At 42.4% G+C, this 26,135-nt stretch overlaps 1 protein-coding gene across 3 annotated transcripts in view; it reads right to left on the bottom strand.

The window, feature by feature from the left end:
- Positions 1-678: 678 nt before the first annotated feature.
- The window catches only part of LOC139405495 (calcitonin gene-related peptide type 1 receptor-like), a 43,665-nt gene continuing 18,208 nt past the window's right edge, over positions 679-26,135 (bottom strand). Inside the window, exons 2-14 of one of the 3 annotated variants that reach the window (XM_071147862.1) lie at positions 14,415-14,540; positions 12,775-12,928; positions 10,496-10,606; positions 9,369-9,481; positions 8,900-8,991; positions 8,610-8,736; positions 7,341-7,494; positions 6,982-7,042; positions 6,615-6,681; positions 5,101-5,319; positions 2,847-2,888; positions 2,664-2,685; positions 679-2,177 (exon numbers count right to left, since the gene is read on the bottom strand). In XM_071147862.1, coding sequence (XP_071003963.1) covers positions 1,999-2,177; positions 2,664-2,685; positions 2,847-2,888; positions 5,101-5,319; positions 6,615-6,681; positions 6,982-7,042; positions 7,341-7,494; positions 8,610-8,736; positions 8,900-8,991; positions 9,369-9,481; positions 10,496-10,606; positions 12,775-12,928; positions 14,415-14,489 — 1,416 coding nt within the window. In that variant the 5' untranslated portion in view covers positions 14,490-14,540 and the 3' untranslated portion in view covers positions 679-1,998. Of the gene's footprint in view, positions 2,178-2,566; positions 2,686-2,846; positions 2,889-5,100; positions 5,320-6,614; positions 6,682-6,981; positions 7,043-7,340; positions 7,495-8,609; positions 8,737-8,899; positions 8,992-9,368; positions 9,482-10,495; positions 10,607-12,774; positions 12,929-14,414; positions 14,541-26,135 lie in introns of all 3 variants that reach the window. The other 2 variants (XR_011633883.1, XM_071147861.1) reach the window with 2 other exon arrangements.

Raw genomic sequence — 26,135 nt, forward strand, 5'->3', positions numbered from 1 at the left:
ATAAGGCTATGCGCTAATTTGCCTAATTTAGTGGAATTAAATTGGCGCATGTGTATATTCGCAATGTATCTTATTTATCACACACTCACAGCATACAGATACAGAACCTTTGTACCTTTGTGTGGAAAACCTGTTAGACTGCTTTTATAAACTCAGTAATTGCGCAACAATTGTAAATGCAATCCTGCATTAAAAATAGATTTTGGGCCACAATTAAAATTAGCTACTATTTTTTTTCTCAACTGGTAATTGTAGCACGCTTCCCATTCGCCATTGAAAAACATAGGGAACGGAAGGCAAGCTCTGTCATCATAAGGTCCTGTGTTCAGTCGGTAGAGCATGCTGCTTGCAATGCCTGGGTTGTGGGTTTGATTCCCACAGGTGACCTATACAGAAATGCGTGTACTCACTACTGTAAGGTGATCTTGATAGATGTCATATTCTATTTGTCTCCCCTTCTCGTAAGCCTGTTATATTGGACAGTGTCATTTTTATTGATCTGTTTGTAAGTGTCAGCAGAGTAGCCTACCCTGTAATTTGTCTTATTAAAAAGATTCTGCTAATGTCTCCAGTCAAATAAAGTGTAGTAGAATTGCATGATGTGTTTTTCCCAGAAAGAATAAACGTATATAGCCCAGGCTACTATTCAATACACACTCCGCCATTCATTGAAATGTATTTTTTTTGCGGACAGTAATTTAGTTATTAGCTTAAATTCTGACTATCCAATCTACTCATCACATTATGAATTGTAGACTATCTTACATAAGTCTACAAATGCAATGATGCACGGAATGCTTAATTATAAAGGTGTACTTTTTATGGTGAACATATGCTTCCCCAAACTTGAAACTCGCGTGTCACATATACATATGCTAGCTCGTGATTTTGCTGTTCGTTACTCGTCTTGTTGGCTGAGGAAAAGTTCATGTGGACAGTTATTCTAACATCTTCAAAGTGCGCAGTAAGGACACAAGTCATTGCATCTTCAACTTGCATGTTCTGTTCAGATTAATTACAATAATCTAAATGTGATTTATGTCATTCTGAGCACAGTGGGTGGAAGCCCTAATCAGGTTACGCACCCAATGCATATGTGTCCAGTAAATGTCTCGAAGATCCATTAAATTAAAATACGCCTGTCAAATTTCCAGCGACACATTTTCATAATGGAAACCCTGCTTTGTGTATAGTTGCTGCAAGTGTAACCTTGTCCTCAACTTTAGCCTAGATTCAGCTAGACTAGAGGAACACAGAACATAGCCTCATAGTGGTATAGTTGTAATGTGTAAAAATAACCGACAAGAGCGATTCTTGGTTTGGCACAAAGCAAGTCACAAATAGCATTTTTTTGGCAAACAGCCAAGCTTTATCTAAACTCATAATATCATAATTTGGATTGTCAAACCTCCTTTTGACTTGTACAGTCATGTTGAAAGGACTGCCCAATATTTAAATGCTTTAAGACAAATAATCAGAATATATACATTTGCCTTCTTTTGAAAAGTAGAAGAGCATGTTAGAACATGGATACTTAAAATATAGTGATTCTCACAAGGCAGATAAAACGATTAAGTGCCCATTCAAACATGTTAATCGAAGGTAGCAAATGTAGTTTTTTTCAGTGTGTATAATTCTTCTATTGTTTATCCCTTCTTTTTTGGGGGGGGGGTGCTTATGCAGCAAATATCGGGAGAACAATTCAGTTCTCCAACGTCGCTGTGTGACAGTAACCCAGTAACCATAGTAACAAACTGCAGCCCCCCCCAACTTCCATTCCCAAACACCCTGCAACCCCCACCACTTCCCCCACCCCTCCCCTCATTCCCAAACACGCTGCAGCACACCCTCCCCCCTCCTTCCCCCAACCACCATTTCCAAACAAGATGCAGCCCCCACCCCCCTTCCCCACCCCTCCCCTCCATTCCCAAATACACAGCAGAGTTAGCCTTTCTTCAGGCAAACGGGTTCTCCGATTTTAAGATGGAGGTCTCGATGTCAAGGCAGCCCCCTTTGCCATTCAAGTGTTCTGTGTTGCTGTCGATGCTGTAGCAGCCCTGGACATCGGTGATGGACGAGGCTGTGTATGAGGCGGACCGCATGGCATCCGAGTGGGTCAAGGTGCTCCCGAACTGCATACGGTACTGTTTCCAATGTCTCCTCAGAACGCCTTGCACCTGCCAAGACACAATGTGGACCATTTGATTCAGTACACAGAATATACATGAATACAATTAGCAATGAATTACTTTCATGAATGACTAAGAATGAATTAACCCTAATTGCAAGACCATCCATGTATCTTCATACAGTATTTGCCTCGCCATCTTCCAGTCATTTACAAGGACCATATTGACCCTTGTCCTCTCCATGTGTTTTGTGAAGCATGGCTGTCAAAGGAGGTAAAGGGCCAAGCAAACCAAATCCATACCCAAATTACTATTTTGGTACAAAACCCTCTCTAGCACTGCTGATACCACTCTGTGGACGGTCCCTTGACTGTCTCTGGATGCCTGCCAATGCTTTCATGATCTCTAGTCTGGGAGAATCCACTCCTGAAGCTCACACGCTCCTTCCTATGCAATGCTCTGGAAGGTCAACGTCCCAAGATACATCCCCAGGTCAACTCCCGGGGAGGGTATGCAAAGAGGAAGTGTCCTAACCTCGGCTTATACACACAGGGGGCTGAGGACAAGGAGGTACAGGGGAGGAGAGAATTGCAAAATTCCTGAAACAGTCCTGGAAAATTCCCAGTGAATAGGCTGGCAAGGGAATCATCCAACCTAGAATTCTTTATCTGGGATTTCAGAAAACCTGATGGACATGATTGTGGGTGAGAAACATACCTCTCCGTTGAAGAAGCAGAAGATGGTGGCCACCAGCAGCCCCTGAAAAAAAAATTGTTGCCCAGTCAGGTGATAAATGCATCATCATTTCCCGAGGAGAATGTCTCAAGTTCTCTAACAGCAAAAAACTGTTGAGGCATGGGGCAGAATGCTGATTTTCCCACTTTCATGCATTTTGGCAGCAGGTCTTTCGAGGAGCAGGTAAAACAAGTGTGCGAGACAGAGACAGAGTGTGACAGAGAGAGACAGAGAGAGACAGAGAGAGAGGGAGAGAGAGAAAGAGGGAGAGAGAGAGAGAGAAAGACAGAGACAGCGAGAGACAGAGACATAGCGGGACAGAGAGAGACAGAGAGAGAGAGAGACAGAGAGAGACAGAGAGAGAGAGAGAGAGAGAGAGAGAGAGAGAGAGAGAGAGACAGAGACAGACAGAGACAGACACAGACAGACACAGACAGACACAGACAGACACAGACAGACACAGACAGACACAGACAGAGCGAGAGAGAGAGCGAGAGAGGGAGAGAGAGAGGGAGAGAGAGAGACAGAGAGAGACAGAGACAGAGCGTGACAGAGAGAGAGAGAGACAAAGACGTTGTGTTGTATGATTTATTGAGCTGAATCAGCCTGGCCCCAGAACGCTCCAACTGCACCTCCCCATCATGAGCTGCAGCATTCAACCCTCCCCTCCCAGACAGTGACTTATGTTTTCCTTCCTGCCAGTCTTCCACAGGCCATGGGATAAAGATGCAGGAGCTGAAAGGAGTCGACCTGGTCTTCATAAATACTCACAAGCCAATAATAGGGAACACAGTGAGAGACAGTGGCTTTAGATGAATGTGTTTGATGCGCTTATAGACAGTAACTCTGGACAAGAACATCTGCCAAATGACTACGGACAACACACACATCCAATGCCATCAGAAAGTATTCACACCCCTTGACTTTTTACACTTTTTGTTGTGTTACATCCTGAATGAAAAGTGAAACGTATTAAGTCAATAGATATTCAACCCGTTTGTTATAGAAAGCCTAAATAAATTCAGGAGTAAAAATGTGCCTAACAAGTCACATGGTCTCTGTGTTCAATAATAGTGTTTAACATGATTTTTGATTGACTATCTCATCTTTCAACTACACACATACAATTATCTGAAAGTTCCATCAGCCGAGCAGTGAATTTCAAACACAGATTCAACCACAATAACCATAGAGGTTTTCCAAAGAAGGGCACCTCTTGGTAGATGAGTCAAAATAAAAAAGCAGACAATGAATATCCCTTTGAGCATGGTGAAGTTATTAATTACACATTGGAGGTTGTATCGATACAACCAGTCACTGCAAATATACAGGCATCCTTCCTAACTCAGTTGCCGGAGAGGAAGAAAACAGCTCAGTGATTTCACAATTCTCCTGGCATCCGCCAAACCCAGATTCGTCCTTTGGACTGTCAGATGGTGAAACGTGATTGATCACTCCAGAGAACGCGTTCCCACTGCTCCAGAGTCCAATGCTTCACACAACTCCAGTCGAAGCTTGGCATTGCACACGGTGACCTTAGGCTTGTTTGCGGCTGCTCGGCCATGGAAACTCATTTCATGAAGCTCCCAACGAACATTTATTGTGCTGACATTGTTGCCCATGGCAGTTTGGAACTCGGTAGTGAGTGTTACAACCGAGGGCAGATGATTTTTACACGCTACGCGCTTAAGCACTTGGTGGTCCCGTTCTGTGAGCTTGTGTTGGCCTACCACGTCACGGCTGAGCCGTTGTTGCTCCTAGATGTATCCATTTCACAATAACAGTACTTACAGTTGACCGGGGCAGCTCTAGCAGGGAAGTTATTTGAAGAACTGATTTGTTTTAAAGGTGGCATCCTATAACGGTGCCACAATGAGTCACTGAGCTCTACAGTAAAGACATTCTACTGTCAATGTTTGTCTATGGAGATTGCATGGTTGTGTGCTCGATTTTAAACACCTGTCAGCAACGGGTGTGGCTGAAATAGCTGAAACCACTAATTTGAAGGGATGTCCATATACCTTTGTATATAAAGTGTATATATTTAATAACTTTTGAATTCAGGATGTAACAACAACAGGTGGAATAAGTCAAGGGGTATGAATACTTTCTGAAGGCATTTTACATAGAGATTAATTCTAACCTCGGTTGGAAAGATGGAAGATATATTACTGTAAGCCTAGAAATGTATCATTTCACTGAGCTGGGGTAACTAGCAGAGAATAGATAGTCTTACCTGATAATGCATTAAGATGTGCATGATGTAGTCGTAGATCTCAGAGGAGACTCGTTCCTCTGGTTTGTAGGGCAACAGCACGTACTGGATGCCCAGGAGAGGTACCAGAATCAGGGTGGCGCGCACGGCCTTCATGTAGAGGCTGGACTCAGCCTGGTTGGTCACCTTCAACTTGGTGATCAGGACACGCACAATGTTCAACAGGAAGAACAGGTTCACCTTGAAAGAGAAGGAGAGAGAAAACTGACAAATTAGTGCGAATAATATTAGCAGTCTAGAGGACATGCTTATCCAAAGGACCCGCTATCCCCATACAAGAAAAATATAAGAAATACTGATCAGGACTGTTAGCAACAGTGTGTTCACTTCTTGATGTTGGAAAATTGTGAATTCTTATGTTTCTGAATCACTTATGTCGAGAGTGGATTCACATAATCACCATTACAATTCTCGTATTGACCAAACAAGGAGAAAACATAAAATCTAATCAAATTTTAATTTTTACATTAGCAGATGTGCTTTTACAGAAACCCAGCTTTAAATCCTGAACAGAAACCAATGCAGATGTAGAAGCACTGTGACTAGGAAAAACTCCATAGAAAGTCGGGAATCTAGGAAGAAACCTAGAGAGGAACCAGGCTCTGAGGGGTGGCCAGTCCTCTTTTGGCTGTGCTGGGTAGAGATCATAAGAGTACATGGAAATTATTAAGGCCAGATCGTTCTTCAAGATGTTCATAGATGACCAGCAGGGTCAAATAATAATCACAGTGGTTGTAGAGAGTGCAACAGGTCAGCACCTCAGGGGTAAATGTCAGTTAGCTTTTCATAGCTGAGCATTCAGAGGTCGAGACAGCAGGTGCGGTAGGTAGAGAGAGAGAGAGAGAGAGAGAGAGAGAGAGAGAGAGAGAGAGAGAGAGAGAGAGAGGGTCAAAAACACAAAAACAGCAAGGTAGCACATCCGGTGAACAGGTTCCATAGCTGCAGGCAGAACATTTGAAACTGGAGTAGCAGCACGACAAGGTAGCACATTTTATGCAGAAGTCCTCAAAATAAAGAAACATCAGCACATCTGATAAGACAATGCAGCTGTGTACCAGATTGGACCCTCAGATAATAATTGCAAAGTACAGGAGGATGCTTGATTTGCAGGTTTACTTTGAAAGGTGACCAGTGACATGTTGTTCTGCCAAATGACTCATGGACGGGTCAGTCCACAGAGGGACCAACCGTTGAGGCCAAACTGCAGGTAAATTAAAGGGATAGTTCTGTGAAATTATTTACGTAGATATTACTTGGCCAATTTAACAAAACTAAACTGTGAATTTCAGTCTCTACTTGTCCATAGGCTGCTTTCAAGGTAAGGAAATTAAATATGTAATTTCACTGAACTATCCCTTTAAAATTAAAACAACATTCTGGTACACTGCACCCCCCTTTTTATCCAAGATTGCACTCAACAGTCGCCAGAATATATATTTTTAATTTGCATGAACCTAACTGTATTACAGACTTACCAACAGAGCAGCGCAGATAGGCCCATGGATTATGTAGAGGAGTGAAGTGTTGGAGCTTATCCAACAACTGTAGGAGGGAGAATCAGGCATTCAGGAGAATCAGGCATTCAGGAGAATCATGCATTCAGGGTCTGCTACTTTTATTGTTGAAATTCGATTTAAAAGGTGATGCTTACAGGAAACACATGAATAAAAAATGTAATTGAAAGCACTAGAAGGCAATCGATATCAGGGTAGGGAATACTGGTAGCTGTCATAGAAACTAATGACAGGAAATAGGCATTATGCTGTATGAATAGCTTGTAGTTTTAAGGAATGATCAATTCAATGAAAACAATTAAGGGAAAAAGCGATGAAAGTAACTCACTTGTCATTGTAGTAGTAACTGCGAGCGATCGCATGTATAGATGCTGGAATTAGAGGAAAGCCTGAAAAACAACAACAGACATCCTTTGTTAGTGACAAACAATGCTACTTCCATGAAATAACATCACACTTCATATCCTATAAGGGATATGACGTTGTCCCCAAAATCTACCCCACCCGTGGAGATAGTACCACATCCCCCAAAAACCTACCCCAGCCGAGGAGATACTACCACATCCCCCAAAAACCTACCCCAGCCGAGAAGATAGTACCACATCCCCCAAAAACCTACCCCAGCCGAGGAGATAGTACCACATCCCCCAAAAACCTACCCCAACCGAGGAGATCCCAAAAACCTACCCCAGCCGAGGAGATAATACCACATCAAGTGCTGTTTCTCAGCGAACACGGCAACAACGATGAGGGTGTGCAGGTATATCCCTTCACATAGCATCCAGAAGTAGTTGCAGCCAAACAGATAAAGATGGATGAACACGGACACTTTACAGCTTGTCTAGAAAAAAGAACACGGGGTGAAATTTAGGGCAGGCCACACGATATACGACATCATCACCATATTTAGGTGCCGATACCATATCTATTGCGATTCTCAAGATTCTATATGTATTGCGATTCTCAAGATTCTATATGTATTGCGATTCTCAAGATTCTATATCTATTGCGATTCTCAAGATTCTATATGTATTGCGATTCTCAAGATTCTATATGTATTGCGATTCTCAAGATACCATATCTATTGCGATTCTCAAGATTCTATATGTATTGCGATTCTCAAGATTCTATATGTATTGCGATTCTCAAGATTCTATATCTATTGCGATTCTCAAGATTCTATATCTATTGCGATTCTCAAGATTCTATATCTATTGCGATTCTCAAGATTCTATATGTATTGCGATTCTCAAGATTCTATATGTATTGCGATTCGATACTGTGACTTTATTGTGATTTGATATTCCTAACATATTGCTCATAAAGTCTGCCGCAGAGAGACAAGCGAGAGCATGAGAAAATGAGTTTTGATCAGTCATGGAAATAAAAGTGCTGAAAACACGCTGGCTTATGATTTAAAAAGAAGATGGAGAACAAACTATAGTATAAAAAATAGCAGAGTTTTGACACAGGTACAGCTGACTGGCGCTAGCTGTCACTACCTAGCTAACGCAAAAATAATACTATCAATTTGGATTCACGTCATGTAGTTTTTCTGGGCTAAATATCTATAAATGAATATCTATAAATGCAGCAGTAAATTAGCAGTGTGTGTCCTACCGTTACTCTGGTGTGTGGCTGTATGATATACATTATATAGTATAATATAGATATACAATTATTTATATTTACATACAAACGCATATTATCTACCACCCACCCACACACCTACCTACCTACCTACCTACCACCCATCCACCCACCCACCCACCCCATCCATCCATCCATCCATCCATACATCCATCCCTCCAACGATCCATCCATCCATCCATCCATCCATCCACCCATCCCTCCAACCATCCATCCATCCATCCACCCATCCAACCATCCAACCATCCAACCATCCATCCATCCACCCATCCATCCACCCATCCCTCCAACGATCCATAAACTCACAGGGTTTCTTTGTACCAGTTCCTGGTTATTCGCCACAGCGGTCAACCAGATGATGGTGATGACCGAGTTCAAAACAAAGGAGAAGAAGAGGTTTTTGTGGAGAGTGACCCTTTGGCAACTTAAACTCCTACACGAAAGGAGAAAAGGAGTAGACGTTGTCATTGTGGAGATAAAAACAGAAACATAAGGTGAAAAGTTATTTGTACCAGCTATCTGTGAATAAAAACAGACCGAGGAACAAAGCCTTTGTGTATTCAATTATTTTTGTTGTTTGGTTAATTTATACTCACTTGAAATTGAAAAATATTCCCAGGGAAATGAATAGGGATATCAGTGACAAGCCGTGGCCAATGAGAGCCAAGTAGAATAAATTCATGGCAGTCTGGAAGAGAGTAGACACGATAAGCCTCATATTATCCTAGCATGTCTTAGCCTGGCTAACACCCTCACTACATAATGCACATAAATAATCAATATAAAATGCCCTTGTTAGTTATAGTCAAAGAGCCCTGATAATCACAGAGCAGAGAGCTCAAAGCCTTAGCCAAATACTATCTCCACATGTTTTTTCAAATGCTTTATGTCCATTCAAAACAGCAATCTGCAAGTTTCTCTAGGAGGGCAAAATAACATTCCTCACATGCAGCAAGCAACTGTTTTTGAATTACTAGAACATCCATTTGATATTCTTTTGACTTTGCACTGTAAAATCTTGTGTAATTGAGAAGATGAATAAAAATATTTCAGACAGTGACGTACCATCCTGCCTTCTTTGGTGTGCTCGTTGCATCGTGTGTAGTTAGTCCACGTTCGGTTGCTGTCGGGATGCAGAAACCAGTGTCCGTTCTCACTGCAGATTTTTGTCACCATTTCTGTAGAGCATTACATCAAAATGTTGGAGATGAAACTCTAACCACATCAGATACAGGCTTCAAAATGCAGAGATCTGAAGTTCATCTTCAAAACAGGTCCTTTTTCAGAAAATGTCATCTTTCCTCGCAGTAATATAATTTGCAAGTGCTTTTAAAGCAACATAATTTCTGAAGCCTCTGCGACTTAGTTTCTGAAGCCTCTGCGACTTAGTTTCTGAAGCCTCTGGGACTTAGTTTCTGAAGCCTCTGCGACTTAGTTTCTGAAGCCTCTGGGACTTAGTTTCTGAAGCCTCTGGGACTTAGTTTCTGAAGCCTCTGCGACTTAGTTTCTGAAGCCTCTGGGACTTAGTTTCTAAAGCCTCTGGGACTTAGTTTCTGAAGCCTCTGGGACTTGAATTAAATAAAAAGTTAATGGAAAAAGAAAAAAGAAAGGCATTTGATAAAAAAGGATGGGACTACCCCTCAAAATGACCAAACTAGCCCGGAAGGAGGAGCGATTGCTGTGTCTGCCTCAAACCCAGTGTTTCTCAATGTTGATCCTGGAGGATCCACTGTATGTTGGATTTCACTAGCAATGATATCACCCCATTAGACTAGGGCTGTAGAACTCCAGTCCTGGAGAGCTACATGATGTGCAGGCTTTTATTCCAGGCCAGCACTAATACACCAGATGAAACTGGTCGTGGTCCCGACTGATGACTATGATTAGGATTATTTGAAAAAGATGTGTTAGTGCTGGGCTAGAACAAAACCCTGTGGTTTATTTATATCTGCTTGGTTCGAGGGAACCAATGAACTGGAACACCTTGAATCTGCTATTTTAGAATTATTCCAAGACAGAACATATCACGTGAAATAGCTGGAATGATTCAAAGTTACATTTTCTACATTTAATTCAGCAGGTTTTATGGGAGTTGCAGGTTGAAATGGAAACCTGCATAAAAGGTGGGTCCCCACTCCCCAGGAACTTTAGCCCATGTCGGTGGGCACATGGTGGGCCTTCGAGGGGCTCACCTGAGGGGTCAAAGTCCTGGAAGTAGTCAGGGCAGTGCTGCTCTGAAGTGAAGCCTGCCTCTGTGTCGTCCCAGCACAGCCATCCATCCCAGGTCCGGTTACACACTGGCCCTGCAGCATAGAAACCATCAGAGTTCAAATAAAGCACGTGTTCACATAAAGCAGGAGCACTGAGAGGTCACTGAGAGGTCACTGACACTGTCTGCTACAATAATCAACAGGTCACGTCAATCAACACGCAGCTGAAATCAATATGTGATATAAGTAAAAATGTTGTTTGTTGACATCACACTCAGTAGTTATTAGAGACACCTGCTGATATATTGTGTTGCTAATGCTAACGTCTTAATTTATTCTTGCATACAAATCAGGTTAAATACATTACGATTCTGTCAATGCTCCTAATTGTATGGTGGAAATGAGACATTACAGTGGATAACCCAGATATTGAAATATCCCACATCCCATATCATTGTTTCCTGACTCTGTCTTCCATCAACCATAACATACATTTTAAGGAAAAAAATTGAATGGGAAAGGAATCTTTTAAAGAAAAGTCAGCCAGGATCTGTTTCTACCTCTGCCTCTCTCACTATGTTAAATATCAGCCAGGATGTGTTTCTACCTCTGCCTCTCTCACTATGTTAAATATCAGCCAGGATGTGTTTCTACCACTGCCTCTCTCACTATGTTAAATATCAGCCAGGATGTGTTTATACCTCTGCCTCTCTCACTATGTTAAATATCAGCCAGGATGTGTTTCTACCACTGCCTCTCTCACTGTGTTAAATATCAGCCAGGATGTATTTCTACCTCTGCCTCTCTCACTATGTTAAATATCAGCCAGGATGCGTTTCTACTACTGCCTCTCTCACTATGTTAAATATCATCCAGGATCTGTTTCTACCACTGCCTTTCTCACTATGTACTTTGTATCTCTTTCATCAGGTAGTCAGGTGTTTCAGACTTTGTTTTTGACAACAGGGGTGGGATGTGTGTTTTAAAGCTTTGGATTGAAATTAACAATCCCCTGGCATGTGTTGACAATAATGCTTGACATAACTGAAGAGCTAGAAGTTGTTTTTGAAGGGGAAAGTTATTTTGGAAAACATTTCCCTGACAAAGACTGGTAACTCTACTGACGGAGATGTGTCCTACCTCCTTACCTTGGCAACCACCCACACAAACACATTATTAAATACTGTACATATTGTAACACAAAAAAAAAAACATTATTTGGCTAACGAGTGGCACAGCGGTCTAAGGCACTGCATCTCAGTGCTTGAAGCATCACTACAGACCCTGTGAATCCAGGCTGTATCACAACCGGCTGTGATTGGGAGTCCCGTAGGGCAGCGCACAACTGGCTCAGTATCGTCCGAGTTTGGCCGGTTTAGGCCGTCATTGTAAATAAGAATTTGTCCTTAAGGTACTTGCCTAGTTAAATTTTTTTTATATATATATAAATACAAATAAAAGAAAGGTAGTAAATGCACTTTTCCAAATATCTCCAAATGTTTTGGTTCGATAAGTCAGATAAATCAGGATTATGTTTAGAGTCTATAAAAAGCTGTGGCATTACACCTGTAGCGTTCCCCTAACGTTTAGTATGACTGAACACAGCTAACACTTTACGTCTGTTCTGTCAGATGCTCCCTCTCTCTCCTGAAGCCTCCTGCTGCTCCCTCTCCTCACTACTCCTTACCTCTCCTCACGCACTTACAACCACCACTCTCAGACAGACACCCTAGAGCCACACCTTACTGTGTGATAGGATTTCTAATTAGCCAAGACGCCAAGCGAACACCTCCTAGCTGATTGCCGGTGTGACTGCAATGCTAATCAGACACAACGCTAGTGGATTACCATCCAAATGAGAGGTTTACAGCACCTTGTGTAAATTACATCACAGCAGCACTGGCATTCCTCTCAGTCCCTCAGTCTGGCCTAAGATGCACTGTCTCCTCACCTGCCGACTGGTTAATGTTAATGGTCTGGATACTAATAGACTGGTGGGATTATCACACTTTAGTCATTGACTACACAAAACAGATCATTTTCTTCTTCTTCTCCCTATAAAAGAGCTCCTCGTTGGACATCAGGTGCTCAACTCGAGGGCTTATGCAACATGAATCGATCCCACTTAGGATTCAAACTCATGCACTCAGTAATCAAGTTATCGTACCTAATGGGCTGAAGATGTAACCAATAACCATGAATTTTTTGGCGTTAGGCAAATATTTTGCCTGAAAGCAGGTAATATCTGTTGTTTTTTTTACCTATTTTGTTGTGGTCGTTATCCTTCATGATTTTCTGGTAGCACTCGAACTGGGCTGTCACAATCTTGTTCCTGGTGAGTCCTATATCGTGGTAGACATTCAGCTGTAGGTGCTGCTGGGTACTGTTCACCTCTGGGCTAGCCGCAACTAAGATCTGCAAGGAGAACCCATAACATCACATACCATACCATAACACATAGCATCACACCACATACCATAACACATAGCATCACATACCATGCCATAACACATAGCATAACATACCATACCATACTACACTGCTCAAAAAAATAAAGGGAACACTAAAATAACACATCCTAGATCAGAATGAATGAAATATTCTTATTAAATACTTTTTTCTTTACATAGTTGAATGTGCTGACAACAAAATCACACAAAAATTATCAATGGAAATCAAATTTATCAACCCATGGAGGTCTGGATTTGGAGTCACACTCAAAATTAAAGTGGAAAACCACACTACAGGCTGATCCAACTTTGATGTAATGTCCTTAAAACAAGTCAAAATGAGGCTCAGTAGTGTGTGTGGCCTCCACGTGCCTGTATGACCTCCCTACAACGCCTGGGCATGCTCCTGATGAGGTGGCGGAGGGTCTCCTGAGGGATCTCCTCCCAGACCTGGACAAAAGCATCCGCCAACTCCTGGACAGTCTGTGGTGCAACGTGGCGTTGGTGGAAAGAGCGAGACATGATGTCCCAGATATACTCAATTGGAATCAGGTCTGGGGAACGGGCGGGCCAGTCCATAGCATCAATGCCTTCCTCTTGCAGGAACTGCTGACACACTCCAGCCACATGAGGTCTAGCATTGTCTTGCATTAGGAGGAACCCAGGGCCAACCGCACCAGCATAGGGTCTCACAAGGGGTCTGAGGATCTCATCTCGGTACCTAATGGCAGTTAGGTACTGTTTAACATAGCATGTGGCGGTAGGTAGCCTAGTGGATAGAGCGTTGGGCCAGTAACCCAAAGGTTGCTAGATCAAATCTCTGAGCTGACAAGGTAAAAACCTGTCATTCTGCCCCTGTTCTTAGCTGACTTGCCTGGTTAAATAAAGTACACTGCTTTTGTATTCAATGGATGTTTTGTTGTCTGATATTTTTGTTCTAGATCAGTCTGCCAGTGTCCTGACCTATATGTTATTATATTGACCACTTACTAATCATACAGGCACCTTATTGATTACTCATCAATGTAAACGTTCATTCACCAAAGTTATTTAGATTTTCCACATAAAGAAATCACTAGAGCCAGAAAGGATACATACACCAATTAATGCTCCCAAACATCCATGGTGTTGTACTACTGAGCAGAGTATTAACATGGCACACATGTTATACAGTGTATGAATCCCCCCCACTGACACAGTAGACAATATGGTCCTGCATTTATGGGTGTGTGTGTGTGTCTGTGTGAATGTGTGTGTGTGTGTGTGTCTGTGTGAATGTGTGTGCGTGCGTGCGTGCGTGTGTGTGTGTGTGTGTGTGTGTGTGTGTGTGTGTGTGTGTGTGTGTGTGTGTGTGTGTGTGTGTGTGCGTGCTTGCGTGTGACAGAGAGAGCGACAGATAGAGATACAGAGTAAAGAGAGAAAAAGAGAGGGTAAAGAAAGTGATCTCTTGCCTCAGTAGCAGTGCCCAGTAGGAGACAGATGACCATCCAACAGTACCCAAAACAATCCATCTTCTTTTTTGGCATATCAAACGATCCACTCTTCTGGTTATTTCGCCCTCTTTAATGACTATCGATCTGTTGAAAGGGAAAAAAAGGCCATTGAAACAAAGACTTACATTGTCATTTACACCATTAACTGTTTCTTAGTAAGAAGAGGGTTTGGACAGGGTTTCCCAGTATTTTCAGGTTTTCTCTCACAAAAATCACAACTTATTTGTATAAAAACAACAACATTTGGATGTTCTAAGTCCACATCAATGCTAAAAACACATCAGGAAACCCATTTTGAGGTCTGAAAAAAATCGTAAAATTGTTGAATTCTGGGTGTAGTTACCCTTTAACTCAACTGGGCACCACCCAGAGACTGTTGTTTGGTTAGCTGCGTTTCTGTGGGGTTCATCTGATTGCAGAGTTTGCAAAACAAATAGCCACTGGGTCGATGCAAATAATCATGATATTATTCTAGCAGGAAGGCACAGGCTACTTTGTAGTTAACATTTAATTGAGAAGATTTTTGGGAAAGCCTTTCTATCTACCAGCAGATGGTTATCATTAGCATTATCGCTAATGGGTACAAAGTGACATACGCACGCACACACAGCATACAAAACACACAGACAGGGGCGGCAGGGTAGCCTAGTGGTTAGAGCGGTGAACTAGTAACCGAAAGGTTGCAAGTTCAAATCCCTGAGCTGACAATGTACAAGTCTGTCGTTTTGCCCCTGAACAGGCAGTTAACCCACTGTTCCTAAGCCGTCATTGAAAATAAGAATTTGTTCTTAACTGACTTGCCTAGTTAAATAAAGGTAAAATAAAAACTCTATCCTTGTTCTCTCTCCCTCAGCCCAAATCTCTATCTTGTTTCTCAATCTGGTTCTCTCTCCCTCAGCCCATTTCTCTATCCTGTTTCTCTCTCTGGTTCTCCCACCCTCAGCCCATATCTCTATCCTGTTTCTCAATCTGGTTCTCTCTCCCTCAGCCCATAACTCTATCCTGGTTCTCTCTCCCTCAGCCCATAACTCTATCCTGTTTCTCAATCTGGTTCTCCCACCCTCAGCCCATAACTCTATCCTGTTTCTCAATCTGGTTCTCCCACCCTCAGCCCATAACTCTATCCTGTTTCTCAATCTGGTTCTCTCTCCCTCAGCCCATAACTCTATCCTGGTTCTCTCTCCCTCAGCCCATAACTCTATCCTGTTTCTCAATCTGGTTCTCCCACCCTCAGCCCATAACTCTATCCTGGTTCTCTCTCCCTCAGCCCATAACTCTATCCTGTTTCTCAATCTGGTTCTCTCTCCCTCAGCCCACAACTCTATCCTGGTTCTCTCTCCCACAGCCCATAACTCTATCTTGTTTCTCAATCTGGTTCTCTCTCCCTCAGCCCATAACTCTATCCTGTTTCTCAATCTGGTTCTCCCTCCCTCAGCCCATAACTTCAATCTGGTTCTCCCTCCCTCAGCCCATAACTCTATCCTGTTTCTCAATCTGGTTGTCCCTCCCTCAGCCCATATCTCTATCCTGTTTCTCAATCTGGTTCTCTCTCCCTCAGCCCATAACTCTATCCTGGTTCTCTCTCCCTCAGCCCATAACTCTATCCTGTTTCTCAATCTGGTTCTCCCTCCCTCAGCCCATAACTCTATCCTGTTTCTCAATCTGGTTCTCCCTCCCTCAGCCCATAACTCTATCCTGTTTCTCAATCTGGTTCTCTCTCCCTCAGCCCATAACTCTATCCTGTTTCTCAATCTGGTTCTCCCTCCCTCAGCCCATAACTCTTGTGTGCTCTTAAAAGGGCATCCATTTAACATGAACATCACAGCAATCAACACCATTACATTTCCATTCCTCCATCACTGCCACTTGTGCTCTCGCCTCTCACCTCTTCCCTTTGCTTGTGAACTTCAATGCACATCAGCTGTATGTGACCAGGCGAAAAAAACTTGCCCAGCCAAACAGCTACACGCTGCCTACATAGTTGTCAACATTATTAGCTAAAGTAACGTCATAGTCAGCAAAGCTAATAGAACTAAGACGTTAGTAAACCCGCTACAATCATGCAGTAACGTTACAATATACAGTCAGTAAGCAGTTACACCGGCAGGCCCCAGGGGCAAAAAATTAGTCAGACCAAAAAGCTTGACTTGGAAGAGTTCCAGTGTTGTGTTGGATAGTCATAGCCAGCTAGCTAACATAGCATTCCTCTGTCATAGCCAGCTAGCTAACATAGCATCCCTCTGTCATAGCCAGCTAGCTAACATAGCATCCCTCTGTCATAGCCAGCTAGCTAACATAGCATCCCTCTGTTATAGCCAGCTAGCTAACATAGCATCCCTCTGTCATAGCCAGCTAGTTAACATAGCTTCACTCTGTTTGAGCAGGGTGTGTCAGTAGGCTAAACTAGCTGGCTACATTTGCTAGCTAAGTAAGTGGAAAAAATATACACACTCTCTCTTTCTTTCTCTATTTCTCTCTTGCTTCTCCTTCATTTTAGAAGAAATGCATTTGTAAGTTTACGGAAGGGGGTGAGAACCATGAGCCTCCTAGGTATTGTATTGAAGTCAGTGTACCAAGAGGAAAACGAAAGCTAGCTGTCCTCCGGCTACACCATGGGGCTACCCTACAGAGTGCTGTTGAGGCTACTGTAGATCATTTTTGCAGATAGTGTGTTTTAATCAATTGTTTGGTGACATGATTATATTTCGTATGTTTTTAACTAAAAATGATAACTTTTTAAATGCTTTACAATTAAAATGTTTATGAAATTCACAGCGGAGGATGGTCCTCCTCTGAGGAGCCTCCACTGATATACACCCATTTGCTCTCTACCTAAATCAAATGAACTCTCAAAGGAAGTGAGCGCTCTTGTCCCCCCTCCTCAGATTATTCCCAACAACGGACATCACATGGGCTCCGTAGTGCAGCTGTGGGCTGTGCTGTGCCATCACCATTACTTAAGGCAACAGAGATATGTAATCCAGTTCAGTTCTTATTGGACAGTTCTTATTGGCCTAGAGGATGTACAGAGGGCAATGGGGACAGTGAAGAAACACCTGATGTCTAATATGTTCAAACTTGATTGACTTGGAGGCATTTTTCTTGTACATTTTCTCATCTTGGTGTAGTTCTAATGTATTTGTATATAGATCAACACTGTGGCTGAAGACATATACAGTAAAAAGCATTTGCTAGTCCACACAATCTTTGAGAAAGTCTTAATATTGCTCTCTTTGTATTTTGAAATTCACATAGAGTATTTGCATTAACATTACATTTTGAAATTCCCAATGCATACAGTTGACACAAGTCTTTGTCAGGTGCATCCGAACACCAGTCTCTTGGACGTTATTGTATATGAATCACGATTTAGAAGCGTGGGCCCTGACACTTTGGACAGAAAAGCTTACAGATTGTCCCTTTAATATGAGTATTGTGGAATTTGTCTGGAAAGAGCCACTGAAGACTACGCATTTAAATCAGCATGGTAACGGTTTGAGGTTGCAGCACGGCTGGTGCATAGTTCAGAAGACACAATTCAAATGTGCACATGCCCCTCAGGTTGAACAAGTTTGCTTTTCAAAATCAAGGGAAGGTGAGGGAATTTCCTTGTTAGCCAAATGTGGTTGCCGTATTGGCCAAGATAAGACTACATTTCTGCACAAACGCCATTTAGCAGACATTTAGTGAGTGCATACATTTTCATATTTGTTCATACTGGTCTAGCACTTAAGCAATAATCCAGCTGATTACCAAGACATGCAGACATGTTTGCAGAGTCAGAGTTCCGTATGATGCATCGGCTGAACATTGACATCATTGCAGTAATGTTGCTATTTGGACGTAACTATTGAAAAAGCAGTGAAGAGCATTCCCTGACACATAAGCTATAGTTATAACAGAATATGTTGGCTAAATATGTATGTTTATGAAAGGGGAGTGCTACTTGAGTGGACGGGTTAAGCGAACTGAAATACACTTAATGGCCTAAAGGAGTAGGACATTTTTATTCTTCAAGTTGCATGGCTAATTCAATTAAACTGGAAGGCAATTGAGCCAGGAGAATAGGAAATAATATGGCTGAGAGAAAAACATTACTGTTTGTATTCAAGAACATCCAGCCAGGGGGGCCTCCCGAGTAGAGCAGCGTTTTGAGGCAGTGCTGAGGCGCCACTCCTGCCTGGGGTTCGATCACAGCCGGTCGTGACCAGGAGCCCCATAGGGAGGCCCCCTGGCTGGAAGTTCTTGAACACAAACAGCAGTGTTTTTCTCTCAGTTGTTCATACTGGTCTAGCCATGGTCTTTCTAAGGGCTTTCCTTGGCTCATCGCGGTCTAGCAACTCCTTGTGGATGGCTGGGCACCTGCAGGCTGACTCAGGTTGTCAGTCGAACAGTGTGTCCTCTGACACATTGATACAGCTGACTTCCGAGATAGGCTAGCTGCAAAGTCAAAATTGGCCACAGGGCCAATTGTAAAAATGTATGAAAACAAAAATGAGATTTTTGGTCTCAATTTAACATTAGGCTTAGGAATTAGTTTTGCAGTCGGGTTAAGGTTAGGGTTTAGCATTGTGTAACATCAGGTTTTATGACTTTGTGGCTGTGCTAGATAGTGACCACCCTGCAGCGCTGCCTCCAGAACAACATTCATGACGGAAAACACTAACCTGCAGAACTTTCCTGCAATCTAGGAAATGTAAAACTTATAGTGTATTTGAGGTTTAAAAAGGATTCTGAAGTTTCTCATTTCCACTTTGAAATGTCAGACTTGATTTTCCCTTACGAAAAATGTATCAACACCCACAAAAAGGTCCCCACATTAATTACAATCCACCTAATTATTCAGATTTCCAGTTGCTGCAGTACTCTTTTCCTGCTGTAGCAAACTGGCTCAAATTAAGATCCTACATCATACCTCTGCCTCAGAGCCCAACAATCATGAACATGGGTAACTTCACTTGATCCTGCGCTATGCTATCTAGATCCAAGCCAGGGGAATGAATGCCAGCCTCCCAAGTGTGCTTTGAGTTATAACCCCATTACACCGGGGGAACGCTGGAACTGGATTTGTAAAACATTATGGCAACGTGCAAATTGGAAACAGACCGGAAACTATCAGCTGTACTGTCACAAGCTAATGGTCCTCGCTGCCAAATCCCCCAGCTGTATTGGAGCGGCTGACTCCAGCCTTTTACAAACTGAGATTACAACCAAGAATGGATCTGTCCAATGATAACATAGGCTTAAAACATATTACAGAATTCATACATGGTTTATCTGGATAGGATTTAGATATGCAGTGCTACTTCATGATACACATCCAAGTGGGTAAAACTTGGCAAAACTGATTAAAATGAAGTCAACCAGTTTTGCCCGCTGGGGTATCGACTGAGAGGTTTGTAGAAATGTGTTATCTAATCAGCAAACCATCTTAAGATACCAATAGAGAAATACTTAGCTCTATGTGAAAAGTGGCTGGGAAACTTTTTACTGTGAAAGACAATATCTGCAAAAGGCATTCCCATTTCATTGTTTTTGTAATCTGGACATTCACAAAATATCTTCAATTGTTGCATATTTTCAAGACGAATAACCATGACTTTAACAATCCTAACGATATATCACATTGTAAGACATTGAAAGGATTTTTCGAGATTGAGATGAGGAATATATTTTCAGAATGATTTAATGTTTATAGTACATCTAAAAGTACAAGTACAACCCACAAGAATGAGTAGTTGTTAAAGTGCTTTAGGAGGACCACCCAACCCTTCCCATGAATCATGTTGCCATGGACTACAGCTATTATTTGCTATTGAAATAGCCACAATACCCTATGTCTGGCGCTGCACACTATAAGACAAATGGAGGAATACAAAGATTATGTATATACAAGATACATGTCTCTCCGCCCTAACAATGGGCTGTCTAGCTCCCGCCTATCCTTTCTTTGGATTGGTGGATACATCTCATTATTGTAATCCTTTTTTAGAATGTTGATGTCAACCGCCTGTATTCAAAATAGAGAGATGCTATGCTACTAGCCTCATGCCATAAATATGCATAGCCATCTTGAGACAACTCCGATATGAAGTTTTTTTTCTCAAAGTTGCCGGGATGTATTAAATAGGGTGAAATGTTCATTGCAGAATCAATTCTATTGTAATAAAATGAAACAGTAAAGATGATTTAATCGTGTGGAGTATCCAATCGTGTCCTTTCAATCCACTACATCTTTAGCTACAACAGGATGTATTTTCTGTCTGAAACGCGGCCCACAGGGAAGGGCCTCAGCAAGTATCGGGTTGGTTATTTATCTACTTATTTATGTTTGTCTTGTACAGTACGTACGTCAGAGTAGTAGGCCAGGAAAGAGGTTAGTCACGGGGATTTTGTCATGAAACAACCTCACTTCTTCTACATCTAAAGGCCCAGTGAGTTCCCTGAGAAATATTCAGAAAAGCTGTGAGTTCTTGCCCGCCGCCAGAAGCAAAGAAAAGATCCAGCGAGCGAGTAGCCTTTGCTTATCAACTCCATTGTCCGTCAATACGGTTGTGTGTTGTAAACATCCTACTGCCCTCACAGGATGTTTACGCCCCATCCTTTCCAAGTTCCTCTGAATGGCTTTTAGAAAAGCCATTTATTTGACAATTTAGAAAACTCTCAAATATTGCGCTCTTTTTCTCACAATATGAGCCGCTGCGATTACATTTATTGGTCAATAGCACACAAAACATAGACCAATCGCAAGGACACAAACATATACATTGGCCAGATCGAATGCTTACATAATTCCCAATACTGTTTAAGAAATTCAAATAGTAAAATGGCAACTGGAGCACCTAGATAAGAGCTGTGTGTGAACAAAAACACTCTGCTGGCAAAATATTGTTAGTTGTTTATCTTTCTTTGTGAAATCGTGCAGTATTCACTACAGGTGGGTGTATTTTATGCTTCACATATTTCAAATGACTTTACGATTCACAAGTTTTAACATTGAGTTCAACAACTGTGTAGGAAGGATCGTTGGGGAGAGAGGGAGGAGGTTGTCTCATTGGTCAGTGCTGCAGTCAACATGCAGCTTTTAAACATTAAACTAGTGGCAGATGTCACATGGGAACTAGGGGAGGACTGACGGGCTTCTGGTTGCATTTAGGTCTGAAATAACCCAGAGGAGCCCAGAGTAAACCTACTCCTGGGCCTGTATTCATAAAGAGCCTCAGAGACGGAGTGCAGATTTAGGATCAGGACACCACAGTTAATTTATTCATCATCTAAAAGGCAAAACTTAACCGAGATCGGCACTCCTACTCTGAGAAAGTTTATGAATACAGGGCCAGGACAAAAAAAAGATACTCATTGGAGAAGCTTAGTAGAGTTTTTTATCAGGTTTTCCTTCACTGCAGTACCAAGAGAAGTGGCACCTTATCTTTGACACAAGCATGGACTTTGATAAAAAGGTTTTTTCATCAAAGTCCATTTTCTCCTGATAGTGACGTACGGCACTCTTTCCTACACGAGATACCGTAATTCAAGGCAACAGGTGGTTGAGTGCACAGGCATTACCAGCTGCGACCATGAAACACTTTTCTGGGGACCCGACATAAGGATTGCAGGTGGTAGATGATGTGTTTGAATGAATTTGAATCCAACTTTATGGAGAGCAGTTCATATTATCCAGCTGGGCTGATTATTGTGTTTACTGCTTTTAAGACCTGCTAAGAAGCCCTATGTTAATGTCAAGGGAATGCATTCGGCAAAACACCATTCAAAGACAATTTTTTGTTAGACCCATCTGTATGTCATTATTAAATATATTGAACTCTGTCTAGCAGCTATGGGGAACTTGGGTTGAAAAGGGATAGCAAATTAGCAATCATTGGTTCCTAGAATGTCTCTGGTCGGAACCAAAGATCACCCCTACCTTGTCACAACACAACGGATTGTCTCAAATGCATTAAGAAGGAAAGAAATGCCACAAATGAACTTACAACAAGGCACACCTGTTAATTGAAATGCATTCTAGGTGACTACCTCGTGAAGCTGGTTGAGAGAATGCCAAGAAGAGCGTGCAAAGCTGTGAGGACAAGGCGACTTTGAAGAACACTTTTTTGGTTACCATATGTGTTATTTCATAGTTTTGATGTCTTCAATATTATTCTACAATGTAGAAAATAGCACAAATTAAGAAAAACCCTTGAATGAGTAGGTGTGTTGGGGTTACTTAGAAATGTCCATGTTTTTGATAGAAAAGTACATTTTTCATCCATTAAAATAACATCAAATTGATCAGAAATACAGTGTAGACATTGTTAAACACCAGTCTCAACGTCAACACTGAAGAGGTGACTATGGGATGCTGGCCTTCTAGGCAGAGTTCCTCTGTCCAGTGTCTGTGTTCCTTTGCCCATCTTAATATTTTATTTTTATTGGCAGGTCTGAGATATGGCTTTTTCTTTGCATCTCTGACTAGAAGGCCAACATCCCGGAGTCGCCTCTTCACTGTTGACATTGAGACTGCTGTTTTTTACGGGTACTATTTAATCAAGCTGCGAGTTGAGGATTTGTGAGGTGTCTGTTTCTCAAACTAGACATTCTAATGTACTTGTCCTCTTGCTCAGTTGTGCACCGGGGCCTTCCACTCCTCTTTCTATTCTGGTTCGAGCCAGTTTGTGTTGTTCTGTGAAGGAAGTAGAACACAGCGTTGTACGAGATCTTAAGTTTCTTGGCATTTTCTCTCATGGAATAGCCTTCATTTCTCAGAACAAGAATAGACTGACGAGTTTCAGAAAAAAGTTATTTGTTTCTAGCCATTTTGAGCCTGTAATCGAACCTACAAATGCTGATGCTCCAGATACTCAACTAGTCTAAAGAAGGCCAGTTTTATTGCTTCTTTAATCAGGACAACAGTTTTCAGCTGTGCTAACATATTTGCTCAAATGTTTTCTAATGATCCTCTAATGAGCCTTTTAAAATGATAAACTTGGATTAGCTAACACAACGTGCCATTGGAACACAGGAGTGATGGTTGCTGATAACGGGCATCTGTATGCCAATGTAGATATTCCATAAAACATCAGCTGTTTCCAGCTACAATAGTCATTTACAACATTAACAATGTCTACACTGTATTTCTGATCAATTTAATGTTATTTTAATGGACAATATATATGCCCTAGGGTGGCAGGGTAGCCTAGTGGTTAGAGTGGTGGACTAGCAACCAGAAGGTTGCAAGTTCAAATCTCTGAGTTGACAAGGTACAAAACTGTCATTCAGTCCCTGAACAGGCAGTTAACCCACTGTTCCTAGGCTGTGATTGAAAATAAGAATTTGTTCTTAACTGACTTGCCTACTTAAATAAAGGTTAAAAAAATAAATACTATGTATATGCATGTCCATCCAATAATATATGGTGAGCTTATTATCTTAATTTCTTCAAGAAACCTGACTACATTTAGGGAACATTATTTAACAACCAACTCAGAAGCAGAGGACCAAACAAGAAAATGTTCTGCCATGTTCTCAGAACCTTCTAGGTACATTATTGGCATGTCTTCTGGGCTGTGCACTAATAACTCTGTGGCATCAGACCCTCTGGGCAATCCCTACCATATGATCATGGACGTTCCTGGCCTCACATCTCAGGCGGCATCCATTTTAGCAGGACAGAACGGACGGGCCTCATCATGCTGGATCATAGTTTGCCTTGGGCACTACCAGATGTCAGGGAAAACAATAAAAAACCCACACAGACTCCAGGAAGGAGACGTTTTACAAGTGGACACGCAAGCAACCAAACGTGTTAGGCATGAATGTTATGATTAAACAACTATTATATAGAAAGAAAATCTGACCCAGTTGAGGAAAACAGCAGATAAACACAGAGGCATGCAGTATAAAGCAAACACTTATGTTGGGGCAAGAGAAGAGGCTTCATATTGGCATTGTAAGCGGGAGTGAAGGAGCTTATACCCACTTTCCTCCTCACCCAGATGCCAAGCCTCTGTCTCTTCCCACAGCGCCTGTAGATGGTTTGCCAACCCTCCCAAAGCTTGGCATCCACACTCAAGAATCGATCCACCATTGTGTTACTCACTAGAAGGCTAACTAAGACAAGGCCAGTGAAGGCATTCCGGACATTCGTTGAGAAGGAGGACGTCTCAAGGAGGTATCCCTGGTGCTAAATGACTATTGGACACACAATGGTAGAGCATGCTGTTATTACAAAAACATGGTATTAATGGACTTAACAAAAATGCTAATTCTGTTTCTGTAAGAAAATGCAAGGATAAAGAGAAAACAAGTTTATTCGTTTTTTTCCCTTCATGAAATAGTCTTGCCAAATCACAAGTGAAGGTTAAAACTAGAGAGTTTATGAAATGTTGATGAGATTGAAGTGCAAACGTATCAAGTGCCATGTAATGTTCCTTGCTGAAGTATCAGGACTGTGCCCAGAGCAAAATGAGGCGCAGAACAGTCAGGACATTCACGAGAGTAAGGACAGTCAGGACAGTCAGGAAAATAAGGACAGTCATGACGATCAGGACAGTCAGGAGACAGCCCTGGACAGTCAGGACAGCCAGGACGGTCAGGACGGTCAGGACAATCAGGATGGTCAGGACAGTCAAGACAGTCAGGACGGTCATGGCAGCCAGGAAGGTAAAGACATTCAGGATAGTCATGACAGTCAGGATGGTCAGGACAGTCAGGACGGTCAGGAGAGTCAGGACAGTAAGAACAGTCAGGACGGTCAGGACAGCCAGGACGGTAAAGACAGTCAGGACAGTCATGACAGCCAGGACGGTAAAGACAGTCAGGACAGTCATGACAGTCAGGATGGTTAGGATGGTCAGGACAGTCAGGGCGGTCAGGAGAGTCAGGACAGTAAGAACAGACAGGACGGTCAGGACAGCCAGGACGGTAAAGACAGTCAGGACAGTCATGACAGCCAGGATGGTTAGGATGGTCAGGACAGTCATGACAGCCAGGATGGTTAGGATGGTCAGGACAGTCATGACAGTCAGGACGGTCAGGAGAGTCAGGACAGTAAGAACAGACAGGACGGTCAGGACAGTAAGAACAGACAGGACGGTCAGGACAGTAAGAACAGACAGGACGGTCTGGACAGTAAGAACAGACAGGACGGTCAGGATGGTTAGGATGGTCAGGACAGTAAGGACGGTCAGGACAGTAAGGACGGACAGGACGGTCAGGACAGTAAGAACAGACAGGACGGTCAGGACAGTAAGAACAGACAGGACGGTCAGGATGGTTAGGATGGTCAGGACAGTAAGGACGGACAGGACGGTCAGGACAGTAAGAACAGACAGGACGGTCAGGACAGTAAGAACAGACAGGATGGTCAGGACAGTAAGAACAGACAGGACGGTCAGGACGGTAAGAACAGACAGGACGGTCAGGACAGTAAGAACAGACAAGACGGTCAGGACAGTAAGAACAGACAGGACGGTCAGAACAGACAGGACGGTCAGGACAGTAAGAACAGACAGGACGGTCAGGACAGTAAGAACAGACAGGACGGTCAGGACAGTAAGGAATGGAAATGCCAGAAATACGGGTCAGTATCTACTTGTAATCATACTTCAACATCCAGGTATACAGCAACAATATTATGAGATTTAAAGTAATGTAATTTGACAGAGCCTGACATCTTGTATT

This window comes from Oncorhynchus clarkii, chromosome 3, assembly GCF_045791955.1.
Source record: "Oncorhynchus clarkii lewisi isolate Uvic-CL-2024 chromosome 3, UVic_Ocla_1.0, whole genome shotgun sequence".
NCBI lineage: Eukaryota > Metazoa > Chordata > Actinopteri > Salmoniformes > Salmonidae > Oncorhynchus > Oncorhynchus clarkii.